The sequence below is a fragment of the Eurytemora carolleeae genome, unplaced genomic scaffold (assembly GCF_000591075.1).
Source record: "Eurytemora carolleeae unplaced genomic scaffold, Eaff_2.0 scaffold425, whole genome shotgun sequence".
Classification (NCBI taxonomy): Eukaryota; Metazoa; Arthropoda; class Copepoda; order Calanoida; family Temoridae; genus Eurytemora; species Eurytemora carolleeae.
Window position 1 is genome coordinate 17,654 of NW_019396321.1, and position 14,120 is coordinate 31,773.

Sequence of the window (14,120 nt, forward strand, 5' to 3'; positions counted from 1 at the left end):
TATACTATTGGTAAGTCTGGTTTCTAAGAACCCAGCTGTGACGTGCGTGTGGGTTAGCGTGTGCAGTGAATATACATTTAACATCATATCAAGTAATGGAGGATACGTCAGCTGTTGTGTATACCGCAAGTTCTGCAGAATAATAATACAAATAATGTAAATATGCTTTAGAATGGATCATGACGAAGATAAAAGGTTAGAAATATTATCAACAATATGGACAGAAAGAACTTTTAGAAATTCTGTTTGAATACAATGACTATTAGGCAACAAACAGTCCTGCGATGGGTAATAACTAAGCAGAAGGTTCGCCATGAACTCATTTGCTAGAATTTTCAATTTCTTCATGATTTCCCGCAATCTTTACAGGGTCTCTAATCCTAACTTCACGAATCGATTGGGTCTGTCCTAGAGAACGATGCTTGGACCCACCCCCCCCCCTCCTAAAAATTTTATATATTAGGACAGACCTTCAATTACAACAATTTTCAACAAAATATGACCAGCTTCATCTATGTGTTCAATATGAGATGCATGTTTAAAATTGATAGGAGAGGGGAGGGGGGGGGGGGGTTCCAAAAATCGTTCTCTGGGAAATTGCCCATCGACTTTCATAACCTTTCATTTTATCAATAAAAAACAAGAAGTTTTTAATCACCCCCTCCCCCCAAATCCACATGTTATGGTAATTTCCTAGACCAGGATTTTTAACCCATACCCTCCCCCCTCATCAAAAATGTACATGGTCATAGTTTGACTTGTGGCCGCCTAAGCTAATCCAAGCCGCGGCGTTTGGGCCATAATTTATCTTAACCTAACCCGGGATGGATATTCATTAACTAGCTGAACTAATCTTGAAGGCGTCAGCATGCTTAAATGTAAAAGAAAAAAGTGGCCATGTGCATGATGTCAGTACAAAGTAATTTAGTTAATATCAATATTGAAAATGAGTGTGTAAGAATGAATATATTTATAGTAATAATTTCCATTCTTGAATGCTCGGAGCGTTACAAGGTATTTCATGTAAATTTTTGGAGGGGGAATCTTTCTTATTTTGAACCAAGTGTTGAAGGTTGCTATATCAAACACTACGTTTGCAGTGCTCCATTATTTATCATATTGTTGCCTAATCTGCCTGGGTTCTTCTTAATACTTGTTTACGAATTCCACTAGAAAATCTTCATCATACCTTTAACTTCATAAATAATTATTATCTGTCAAATTTCTAATCGGTCTTGTTCTAGTGGTAACACGAATATCAGAAGGTTATCGAGTTCATGGAAATTAGCTGAAAGAGCTAAATATGTTTATTTGTTAAAGTTGTTATAAATAATTGGGTTTTAAACTTTAAAGGAGATGGGGGAGGAAATCCAATATCCATCTATCAGCCTAATCTATAAATATTGACGCTTTATCGATTTGAACAATAGCCGGTTAAACTAACGTTCAATTGAACTATAGTTCAGATATTCTAAAACCAGTTTTTATTCCAGATGAATTTAAGTCTGTATAGAGTCTAACAAAAATATTAAAAATTGAATTATGTTCTAATCAACTAATTTAAATTATATATTGTTCACTTGGGTCGGTCCCCAACCTAACTGTAATATTCAAATAGAATATCATTTATGTTTTGTTTAAAAATACAAATAGATGGTAATTTTTTAATTAATGAAATGTTCAACTGAACAAATTTTTGTTTATTTTGATTATTTATAAACTTGAATATATTTTTAATCCCTTGTTTTTTGTATTTTTAATCCCTTGTTTTCTGTTTTTTTTGTAGAATGATTAATTCTGTAAAATTTCAGAGAAAACTTTGAGTCTTCGATGGATTTGTTGGAGGAGAGAGGAGCTGTAGAGGATGAAGAGGAGGAAGAGGCTGAGGAGGAGGGTATCCTGGAGGCGGATATCTCGGATACAGTTGTTGATGAGACCGCCGAGGACGATGAGTTGTATATCTCCAGTGTAGAGGACGGAGTTGAACCTGGAGGATCAGAGTTAGATGTTAAACTTGAACCAATGAGTCCTCCTCCGAGTCCTACCTCAATCTGTCAAATAGGTAAAAACTTATTTACCAATCTTCAAACTGAAACTCTTAAGTGAGTGTTGGTGAATGGACGCACTTGTATAATTTTAATATTTGTCTTTGTTCGTATGTTAATAATAATTTGTACAACTTTAAATAACAGAAGTGGTTTGCGCTCAAATAATAGGCAGAAAATTTTCAAAAAAATCCGTGTCATTTTTTCCAGTGCTTAGGATCCGTTTCCACAAAAATATGCGGATCCCCGGGTCCAAGGGGTAAAATATCAACAAAAACTGCAAAAAACTTTTTCAATCTCTAAACCCAAATCTGAATTATTAAAAATAAGAGATTATATAAATTTCCGGATTTCTGAATGGTTCATTAAATTATATCATAAAATTAAGCGAGAAAAAAAATAGGAAAACAAAATTGAAATTTCTGCGTTGTTAAAAAATCAATAAATTCTACAGAAATGACCTGGCTCCAGATCCTTTTTTTCCTGTGCAGATCCGCATCAAAATTGAATGGATCCTAATGGATCCTAAGCACTGATTTTTCCAACTGCACATAAAAAATGAGTTCATAGTAACAGCAACAATAAAAAGCTATAATATTATTACTTCAAAGAGCGCACGCACACTACACTTGGCAGAAGGAGAAGGTAAAACTTATGCGAACTTACTTATACGACTTTGTTACCTCGCAATTCCCTTAGTTTTGATTTTAAGCATAAGTATGCAAAAGCATATTTATTTGGTTACACAAGTTTTACAAAATTATAATGAAAATTAATTAAATTTTTATATAAAATTTATTTAGAAAATGTTGTAAGTGGATCAGCTGACGTTGATACATGTGAGGATGAGGATCCTAAGGATATTGAACTCGAATACGACGATACTATTGTAACTGTTGTCGACTCTAAAAGGGAGCTGGGGATCAGGAAATGTGATATTCTTCTACCAAACTTTAAATATAAAACTAAACATTTAAACTCGGCAAAAAGATTTCCTGTGGGCAAGTTAAAAAACTCTCATCCCGAGTTCTTTAAGAAGAAAGGAAATGGAAAGAAAACCAGTTCTTCTAAGTCCATGGGAGGGGGATTCGCGGTCAAGGCGTTGATAAAAAAGGAGAAAGAAGAAGAAACTCCAAGTAAAAAATCAGCTAAAGTTTCCAAGAAACCTATGAAAGAAGAGTGGATTAAAGCTCCGCAGAAACCATTAATTAAGTCGGTGAAGAAAGAGTCCGTCTCCAATACATCCTGTGATCCTGCTCCGTCTTCAACTCCAAACTTGAAAGAAGTGACGATTAAGAATCTTAGAGTTGGAGTAGAGAGACTTCACAAAAATATTGTAAACTTCAAATACAAACAATATAAAGAATTCATGGATAAACAGAACCCTCCATATATCAGTAAAGAAGACGACATTAAGAAGAAAAAGTTAAAAAATTCAACTCCTAAAAAAGGCAAGAAAGCCAATGTAGAAATAAAAAATGAACCTGCTGCAAAATCCGTTTCTAAATCTATAAAGGTCCAAGAGCAGAAATCTCCAAAATCAACTAAGGAGTCTTCACGTTTGTTTGAAAAGTTTGGAATAAATACAGATACCAGCTCTGATTCAGAGAATGAGAAGGAGTCTCCAGTTAAAACTGAAACCAAGATTAATGGAACCCTTAAACCTCAGAAACCTGAACCAAAATCACATAAAAAGCTAAAAGATCCCAAACCAAATGGGGAAAGAAAGATCTCTACTGAGAAGAGAAAAATATCCTCGGAGAAAAGAAAATCTCTTTCCGTAGATAAAAGTGAAGATGAAGATTTATCCAAAGAATCCACTGTTATCACAAACCCATTCTTTCAAACAGACCTGCCTCCGGAGGGGAAGGATAGACAGGAGAAGGAGAAAGAGAAGTTGGTTGAAATGCTCTTCTCTCTGATTAAGGGAAGTAAAACAGTCTCCGGGGTAACCATTAAGACTGAAGTAACAGAGGAAATTCATAAGAAAACCTCTTTATCGGAACCTAGAAAAACTTCCATATCAGAAACCACTCCCAATAAAACTCCGATATTGGAGACCACTCCCAATACAATTCCAAGATCGGAAACCACTCCCAATAAAACTCCTTTAGCGGAACCCACTCCTGAGAAGACTTCTGAAAATAGTATTTCAATGCCTAAATCTTCAGAAATTGAAAAGACTCCAGATGATTCTTCAGCTCAAACCCCGGACGCTTTCGTCGAACCAACTCCAATAAATAGTACCTTGGATAACACCTCGACTCGAACCCAAGAACCTGAGAAACATATCGAACCTTTGATATCTGATCCTTTCGAGCAGCTTTTCGGTTCAAGTGAAGTCAAATCAGAAAAATCTGCTTCAGAGAATAGATCCGCTCCAGTCAAGGAATTAGATAATTTTCAGGTATAATTTTAGATTTAAGTGACAATCTATATATAAATTTGGCTTGTCTGTCTGTTTGTTTGTATCCAATAAACGTCAAAACGGCTGAACCGATCGGGCCCAAATTTTTTGTGGGACATCACGTGACCACAGTGAAGGTTTATGAATGATATAAATTTAAAAAAAATGCGTTTTAAAGGTTTTTAATTTTGTAAAAAAATTAAATTCTTGAAAATCCGCGAATTTTTTTTCAAATCCGCAAAAAAAATTTCTCTTTGTTTTTAAATGTAAACAAAAAGAACATGTTCACAAAGTAGAAGATGCGGCGCCCTAAAAGCCTATTTATCAATAAATTTCATTTTCAATATTCTTAGTGCCAAGTTTTCCCTGTTCTTAAACACCAACTTTATTGGATTGGTTATTTTTTTGCGCTTAAAACATAAAATTTTATTTTCGATTTAGGTTCCCGAGGCATCGATATTCGCTGGAGGTGACGAGGATTTTTTCGATGACGCTTGTATTGATGACAGAGAGGGTAGTTCAGACGGAGCAGTATCCGATCATGTAAGCATTATATATTATACAAAATTAAGGTTTACACATTTTACAATTTTTCACCAAAATCTAATCCAATTTTTTTTTTTCAGGATGAAAATATTCCCGCATTTGCGTTCACGAAGTCCTCGGAGATAGAACGTAAAAAATGGCTGCTTCCAAATCTGTTTAAGCAGACTCCGGAGCTTCAGCTTCTCCGAGCTCTACTAGAGCTACACTCCGAGGAGCAGCGTATACTGACCAAAAGCAGCATGACCCTGGGTGAGCTTGAAAATAGTATGCAGAGTGCCATTAATAACATTAATCAATTAGTCATTGATACAAAGGTTGATAGGGTAAAAAGAAAGAAAAGGGATTATCGTAGATTAAGAACTTTCAATATGCGCGGTGTCCAAGTGAATATAAAAAATGTGAAGAACGAGGATACGGCTGCGTATGAAAAAGCTCTGAAAGTTTTTAATGAACGAAATGGGGACAGCATTTATTTATGGGATTATGATCGTAAATCTCGTTTAATCAACAACAGTCAGTCCAGTGTTAAGAAAAGATTTATCCGATCTCGATCACTCTCATCCAGCTCCAGTGATAATAGCCCTGTGAGGAACCGAGAACCGAATCCGTCTCCCAAATCCAAGAAGTCGGAGGAGCAAGGTTCGGACTCCGAAACTGATTCACAGAAAGAATCCCAAAAGAAGGCAGAGAAACACCAAAAGAAACCAGAATTTAAACGAGGGAAAGACGAGAAGAAAAATAGGGATCCGAACAAATTTAAGATTCCGAAAGTTTCTCAGGTTGCTGAAAATAAACAAACCCTAAAATCCATCCTAGAAGAGGGATTGAAGAAAGGAGTCTCAACACCACAGAAATCATATCATAGTCCTCAAAACCGACATGTTGGACGATACCAGGACTGGAGAAAGGAACAGAGAATAAAGGAAGTGGTTCGGAAGAAAGAAAAAGTTATAGACATCAAGAAGGTAAACATTTATTTTATTTTGATTGATTTGATTTTTTAGTCATTAGTTGTACAGTTGTTAACATAATTTTAGTTGGTAAAAACTTTTCAGGTTTAATAATTCATGATTATTTGATTATCAGATTCCACAAGTATTTATACTACAGATGTTTTGATAATTACAAATATAAGACATAATAATAATAATAATTGTGATAATAGTAATAATAATGATAATAATAATAGGTAAAAAAGTTTTAACATAAAAATAAACTTTGCCAGTCCTAGATTAAAAAAAGGTTTTGAGTTTTTACAAAAACCAATTTTATTTTGCCTACTTCATGATTTCATTTTCTATTCAATTGCTAATGTTCTAATTAATCTTAAATCATGCAAATTCTCAGGGATTATTTTTTCAGATAAACTATCCAACTATTTGTTGAATTTATCTCTGGTCTTGCGACAAATATCTCAAAATTATTTTTTGGAGAGGCAAAATCCCTTTTCTTCAATTTTTCAATCTAGCCTTTTTTTGGGGATGCGGCGGCTAATGATATTTTCCGATGTGGGGGTTCACAGATCCATATCTTTGTGTAGATTTATAAATTTTAACAAAATATATTTTAAAGTCAGTTATTATCGGACATCTGAACAAACAAACAGACAAATTAGGGCAGATTATGAACTTGTATTGTAATCATGATCAAAGTTTGTAAACAAGGCCTTGTATTCTGAACCAAGGCAGGAAGCCCCGGTTACTAAACTAGTTTCTAGAACTGTCTAAACATTACCTAATACGTCAGAGTAAAATGTTAACAACCCCTTTCTCCTAGCTAGTGATGAAATATGTATATTTAGATTGAAGAACAGATTGCAAAACCTGCCGCTGCTCCAAACTTCGTAGACAACATCCTCTCATCCATGGACAAACTTAAAACGCACAAACCTGAGAGCGCAAAATCTACGGAGAAATTAGATTCGGAGCAACCCAACCTGACGGAGAAACCGTCTCCGGCTCGAGCGTCGGATGAATTAGCTCTTCAGGAGATTAAACTGAAAGAACGTGAGGCGGATAAGATTAGACACCAGGAGAAGCGTATGAAGGATCTAGCGGAGAATATGATTGCTCCGGCAAACCCAATGACTGATCTAACCTCTGATGAGTGGGGAGCTCCAATCGGCAAATCTCAGTTACACATAATTGTTCCAAAATTAAAAACATCGGCTCCTGCCGAGTGCATCGATGACAACTCTGACGATGATCTCCCTGAACCTGTATCTGCTGTAGCTGACGAAGATGATTTTCCTGTGCCTGTACCTTCTATACCTCTTTCTCCCAGATCAATACAAAACATGGACCGATCAAAACTCACAGCAAGTAAAGATCCAGCTTACAATCATGAAAAGGTAACGATGGATCAACATGTTTCCGAGTCGAATGATGATTGCGCTGATGACTACAATGATGATAATGGAGGTGGATTTGATGATTATGATGATGATGATGATCAATCCCACCAGGTTGCCAAAGTAGTTGAGAGTCCTGTAAAGACTGTTGAAAGTAAAAAGTTTGTTAGAGATCGTAGTCGAACTCCTAGTCCCTTTCTTCGGTGTAACCGTTACTACCCGGAGTTTTATGCCAAGAAGGTGGCGATAGAAACCGCTCCCAAATCCATTCAGTCAACCATCCCTACTCCTGCCCTACCCTTACCTGCAGTACCAGCTCCTATACCACATCCATACTTGACACAACAATCTGCCCAGGTTCGGCCTCCAGATCCTGTTCTAGCCTCTTTCCCTCCCACTCCTGTCCCTGCTCCTTCCTCTTCATCCATCCTTTCATCTGTCAGGTTTCCTTCAGACATTGATCAGAGAATAGCGAAGCATTTCAGGGATAAAAGATCCAAGCAGCAAAGTCGGAAAAGGAAAAGTGAAAATGAAGCTTACGAACCTTCAACTTCTCCGTTGTGGCAGGCAAGTCTAGAGGAGAAAAGACTTCCTGTTCCAAAAGGGAAAACTTTTAAGGATTTTCAAATCGATCCAATGGATTCGTTCATGCTCAATCCACCCAAGGATATTGTAGGATCCGATGTTGAATCTAAGGATCTAGGATCAAGATTGACAGGAGCAGGATTGGGAGTATTTATCAACAAGGTGATTTCTAGTTTAAAAACAACCAAGAAAGAAGATTCCGGCAAAATTAAAGGAAGTGGCGGACTCTATTTACCTTCCTTGCGTACTCATGATGAAGATTATGAAAGAGAACGTCCTTCTCAATCCATTAAACTCCTCCCACCCCTTGACGATCTACCGCCTCTCCCTCCAGATCCTGTAGTTGATCTTGAACCTGGAGAACTACCTGATTCTCCCCCTCGGCCTCCACCAGATTCCCCCCCTCATAGTCATTATGACGATGATGACGATTCTTCCACCATAAACGTCCAGGAGGCAGATCTAGACGATTCCATGATTCTGGAGATTGTTGGAGAGCTTGACGATACTCTGGAGGAGGAAGAGAAGTTGTTCCGTGCCAAGGAGAAACTTGCCAAACATCTTCTCAAGAAGAAATCAGATCTCTCCTCGACATGGGAATCAAAGAAACCGATGAGTGAGCGAGGTCATAGTGTTAGGAAAATGATGATCATGCAACTTCCGAACCAATCCAAACCTGCAGTACCTGATATTATTCAGGCCTTGAACCAACCCCCTCCTCCTCCTCCCCATCTACTCCAGCAAGTAAAGCCTCAGGTCCAGGACTATGTCCGATCTAACAACCATCAAGTAGACGATAATGATATTGACAGCTTTGCATCCTCTTGGGGATTCCAGGACAACAGTCGAGAAGAGAATAATATTGCAGAACCTCCTCAAGATGAAGGATTTTCGTCGGCCATATCCAAGCTTCGGGGAGCCCGGCCTCCGCCTGTGCCGCATATGTCCTCCGCCCTGGAAAAGCTGCGGAGTATGAAGAGAAGAACGATCCTTGAGTCTCCGTTCTATGAACCTAGTCCTAAGCGAGAACGTTTACAAGATATGAATTCTCCGTCCGTGAGTCGAGTTCTCGATGAGTTTATGGAACCAGAGAATTTCACGAATCCTCTGTTCAATTTCAGAAACGAAATGAAAACGGGTCAATCTAATATTAATGCTCGGTTTAACGATGTGGAGAATTTTAATGGTCCACGTGGAGGTGGGTTATTACCTGATCCTAGGTTTGATCCAGGGAGTGAAAGGGAGGAACCGACTTTAAACCCGATGTTCCAAAACTCTTCTCAGATTAATAACTTGTTGGTTGATAATAGTTGGATCAACAGTAGAGATGCTCCATTCCCTCAAAATCCGCCAAAATTTTTCAATAAGTCAAATTCGTCAAATCTTCCCAATATGAACTTGCAATCAGATTTGAATCAATCAAATTTTCACCATCGACCAAGATTGTTGAACAATCTCAACTCATCAAACCTTCCAAACTTTATGAACAAAAGTTCTGATGTAAATCCTACAAACCCTGTGGGAGGCAGGCAACCTTTCCCGAATAGTATAAACGAGATGAATCGTCCCGGTTTTATGAGTTTTCCCAACCCAGGAAATAAAACTGGATTGCTCGGCGATCCTAATGATCATGAAAATCATCAGAATTTTTCCTCTGATTTTAATCGTTCTAGAGAACAAGAACGAGTACCATTCCAACAAAACACAAGACAAACCCCACCTAGAGATTTCTTCAATGGTGAGGGTAGAACTAATTTCAATGGTTCAAATTCAAGGTTAGAGGAACAACCAGGTTCAGATGGCCCCAATAGTATCCAATTACAGGATGACTCTGAAGCTCATCTTGCAGATCAGTTGCACAATAGGCTAACCACTGTAACAGAACGAGAGTACCTGGAAAAGTTTATGTTTGACTGGAACATGCTTCTACGGACAGAGTTTCAATCCCAACTACTCAATTTCCGACGGAAACAGAACTCGGACGAACCCCATGAAAGTGCTGAAATCTATGATTTAGGAAAGGAGTTTAATGATTACCGGTTAAACCAGCAAGTTAAGGATCTACAGGGTGGACCAGATAAGGACGTTTTTACCTCTTCCCTTGTGGAAGGAAACCTTCAGTTCAAATGTGAAATCTGCAATATTACCGTGTTAGGGAAGAGAAATATGGAGGGCCATATGTTTGGTAGAAAGCACAAAACTAAGCTTGAAGAATTCACCATTGTAGGTAAGTAAGAAAAATAAAGATTAAAATGACGTATAAAGTTGTTTTACACCCTTAGAATCCGGAATTTCCTATTCTAAAAGTTAATTCATGAGGATTTGAATCGGTGATTCAGGATTTGAGGTCTCTGATATACAAGGATTCCAACTGGCCCTCCTTTATTCCCTAGTTATCACCTTTTAATTTTATAAATATTTTGTTCTAATCCAAATTGTTTTGTATTTTTAGAAAACTCTGAGGGTCCTCGAAAACCCCCTGCAGTGGTTCCTAAGCCTTCTGTTGCTGTGACTGATCCTGGTCCTATCTCTAGTCTACTCCAACAGTACAAGGCAGCTCCGCTCATTGGATTAGAATATATAGTAGAGATTGTCGGAGAGAAGGGGGAACCTGATTATACCTGTCTTCTCTGCAAGTTTGAATGTAAGACTAGGGAGCTCATGTATCATCTACTCTCCGCACACCATAGACTCTTCTATTTGGTAAGAAATTCAAAATATGAGAAGTTTTAAAAATTTTAAATTTTTTAGCCTTCCATGGACTGTCAGTTATCTTTTTAAAAAAACTCTTTCCCCCCTCTAGGGTGCCCCTGAAAAACATTCCCAGTTGTGCGACACATATTTAGGAAGCATTAGGGTAAAACTGACTTAAATACGAAATTTTACATTTTGAAATAATTTTCCTAAATGTCCCAGCTATTTTACTGTTTTTTCCCGCCATGTTTGGTCTTTTTTATCCTTTTTTAACCATTCTAGGTTTTTAAAGAGAGATACCATTTTGGAAATCCTTTAACTTGGTTAAAACGATATTTGACAATTTTTTCGATTTTTTGTTTTTTTTGATGGTCAAATATTTAGAAAAAGGTGAAAAATCGCTTCTTTTTTACACCTTTTGTCAGCTACATCTGGGAGTGGTTTAAGTAAATTTTTTTTTTCAAACTAAACACCATGCTATTTGAAAATATTTTGACAGTTCAGAAATGGCTTAAGAAATGTTTTTTTGACAAGTTTAGAGGGAAATGTGTAAGGTATTGGCCAAAAAATCCATTTAAAAAAACCTTTTCTGGTGCAATGTTCTCCTCAACTCCTCTTGCTTGTTTTTCATAAAAAGATATTAAATTGCACAGTACAAAACAAATGTTGAACATCTTTTAAAGATGGCTGAGCTTTGGACATTTTAGTGAACAAGTTTAGCAACGCGTAAAATCCCGTAGGCCCATCCATGTTCTTTAAAGATATTGAAGTTTTGTTTTTGCATTGCTAAAAATCCCTTGAAAATTGACAAAAGTAAACCCTATTTAGCCGATAATGGTTAAAAAATGATAATAAGGCGAAACATGGCGGGAAAATCAGTAAAATAGCTGGGTCATTTAGGAAAATTATTTTTAAATGCTGAAATTTCGTATTTGAGCCAGTTTTACCCTAATGCTTCCAAAAAAGTGTGTCGCACATCTTGGAATTTTATCAGGGGCCCCCTCCCCCCCCCCCCTCTTTTTTGAAATTTATTTGTTTTCCCAAGTAGTTAACTTAAAAATGTCCTTTTTTAGGGTTTTATTTGCTGAATTGGGGGAAATTAAAGAATTTTTGGTTAAAAATTATCAAAATGAAAGAAAAAAAATTGTCCTTTGATGTCCGATTTTTCATTTAATCCCTCCCCAATCATCAAAAAAAAAAACTGAAAAATATACAGCATACAGTCATACACCCCTTGTTCCATGGTCAGATAGGTCTGAAATATATATTCGCGTATGCATGTATTCGCGTATGCATGTATTTCATTAAATTTTGTTAAATAATGTACAATGTACTTGTACATACATCAACATATTAATCAAAAAACAATAACACAAAGAATCCCAATAATTTGACCGAGTTTTCTAAACACATTCAAATACCTAATAGCCTGAATCCGATTTGATTTGATTTGATTTGATTTGGTGCTCTAGTGGTCGACGAGAACTAAATACTAATCATTTTATGTCTCTATTTTAGTCAAGATTTTTCCCTTCCGCCCGGACCAAGTTTTCAAAAGTTCCGAACCGACGATTCTGGGAAAAACCAACTTATGATTTTCTTGACTCTGTGATCAACCGGATAGAATTCAAGTTCGGACGGAAATCTCCTTTTGTTCTTCTAGCTCAACACGGGTCTATAGAAGTGGAGAAGAAGAAACTTCTGAATAAACTGGAAGGAATGGAACATTTTAGGTAAAATAAATTTTTTTGGATTTATTATACAGTTTTTTTTAACCTCCGAAAACGAAATCAGAGGTTTGGAAATTGGACATTTACTGGGAAGTTTTATACACCCCCCCCCCCCCTGTTTCATATATATCACAAGCAATTTATTTAGAACAACCTCTGGGGAAATCCAGAATAGGGATAGTTTCGTAAAATTATATATTCTGTTGCTGAAAGGCAGTTCCAGATATCTTTACACTTAAACTCAAGTCCGCTTTTCATGGAGTTAAGGTTGACAGAAATTTTTATTATGTAATCTTTATTATACAATAAATCTTTTGCATGATCTTTGCATTCTTTGCATTCTTTGCATTCTAGTTCGTGTATTTATTAATTTATTTGTTTTCAGTGAATGTCCAGTGCTTGACTTTGGGAGTTTACCTGATCCATTTGGAGCTTATTTAAACCGTATTCCACGCCATCAAATACAATTATAATCCATAATACAATCCTCATCATTACTCCCTTAACTTTCCTGTTGAAGTGATTCAGTGTTAATTCTTGTCCAAATACGTATACCGTTAATGGATATTTTTTGCACATCACCCCCTGGTACTATACATTCTTTGCATTTATTTAAATACTTTTTGTTAATTTGATAAATTTTGTCCTTTCTCTTGTTAGATGTTTTTCCACATTTAGTGTTTGTTCTAATTCTTTAAATTTAAAATGAAATGATTCCTGTTGAATGAAATATAATATATAAAGTTATAAAATCTTATTTTGATCAAAGGTAGAATGACAGGAAAGCATCAGCAAAATATACAGGGTTACCACAAAAAGTACGACCTTTAATGACTACCTTAACTGAAAATATACAGGGTTACCCACGAAAGGTACGACCTTTAAAGACTACCTATAACTCAAAATATACAGGGTTACCCATAAAAAGCACGACCTTTATTACCACCTATAACTCAAAATATACAGGGTTACCCATAAAAAGCACGACCTTTATTACTACCTATAACTCAAATTATTCAGGGTTACCCATAAAAAGCACGACCTTTATTACTACCTATAACTCAAATATACAGGGTTACCCACAAAAAGCACGACCTTAATTACTACCTATAACTCAAAATATACAGGGTTACCCAGAAAAAGCACGACCTTAATTACTACCTATAACTCAAAATATACAGGGTTACCCAGAAAAAGCATGACCTTTATTACTAATAATAACTCAAGATATACAGGGTTACCCACAAAGGATTCGACCTTTAAAGAAGATTCAAAACTCTTCAGAAAAACAACTTTAAGGGTGAATTTCAGGACTATGCTTTAAAGTATAGGTTAAAGGGTAATTTTAAAATTTAGACAAATAAGAAATAAGTTTATAGTTGCCAAATCTGCCTGGAACCAGTAATGGGAGAAAAAATTGTCTATAAAATCTCAGTTTATGTATTTGTAGGTAACCCTGCATAAATTATAGCGTTTAAAACAGCCATTATCCAATAAGTACAATTTAAGGAATGAGATGGCAGCAAACTTTTAAAGAAACAACAAAATTTGAATTCCTTGTTTATGTTTATTGGTTTTTAAGAAGTACACAACTATCTACATAATCTTATAAGTTTCTTCTTTGGAAATAGAGCATATTTAGGAGGAACAAGGATCGTTTCTTTTAAAAGTAGTAAAAAACAGATTGAATATTCTTCTACAAAAGCCGTTCCTTCCATAAACTACATTGGTCGACAACTTGACGTCTACTATATTGGTCGTCA

At 36.2% G+C, this 14,120-nt stretch overlaps 1 protein-coding gene across 1 annotated transcript; it reads left to right on the plus strand.

Moving 5' to 3' along the window:
* Positions 1-40: 40 nt before the first annotated feature.
* LOC111700897 (uncharacterized) lies at positions 41-12,938 on the plus strand. Its single transcript, XM_023471966.1, has 9 exons — positions 41-195; positions 1,812-2,062; positions 2,849-4,452; positions 4,894-4,995; positions 5,079-5,963; positions 6,800-10,160; positions 10,386-10,636; positions 12,146-12,360; positions 12,743-12,938. Exons 1-9 carry the CDS (start codon positions 173-175, stop codon positions 12,828-12,830), a joined length of 6,780 nt encoding a protein of 2,259 aa, XP_023327734.1. The 5' UTR covers positions 41-172; the 3' UTR covers positions 12,831-12,938.
* The last annotated feature ends 1,182 nt before the right edge of the window (positions 12,939-14,120 follow it).

Coding starts and splice junctions, on each gene's coding strand:
- LOC111700897 (XM_023471966.1), top strand. CDS start 173: ATGGATCATGACGAAGATAAAAG. Junction 4,996..5,078: donor ACGGAGCAGTATCCGATCAT/GTAAGCATTATA, acceptor TTTTTTTTTCAG/GATGAAAATATTCCCGCATT. Junction 10,161..10,385: donor TGAAGAATTCACCATTGTAG/GTAAGTAAGAAA, acceptor TTGTATTTTTAG/AAAACTCTGAGGGTCCTCGA.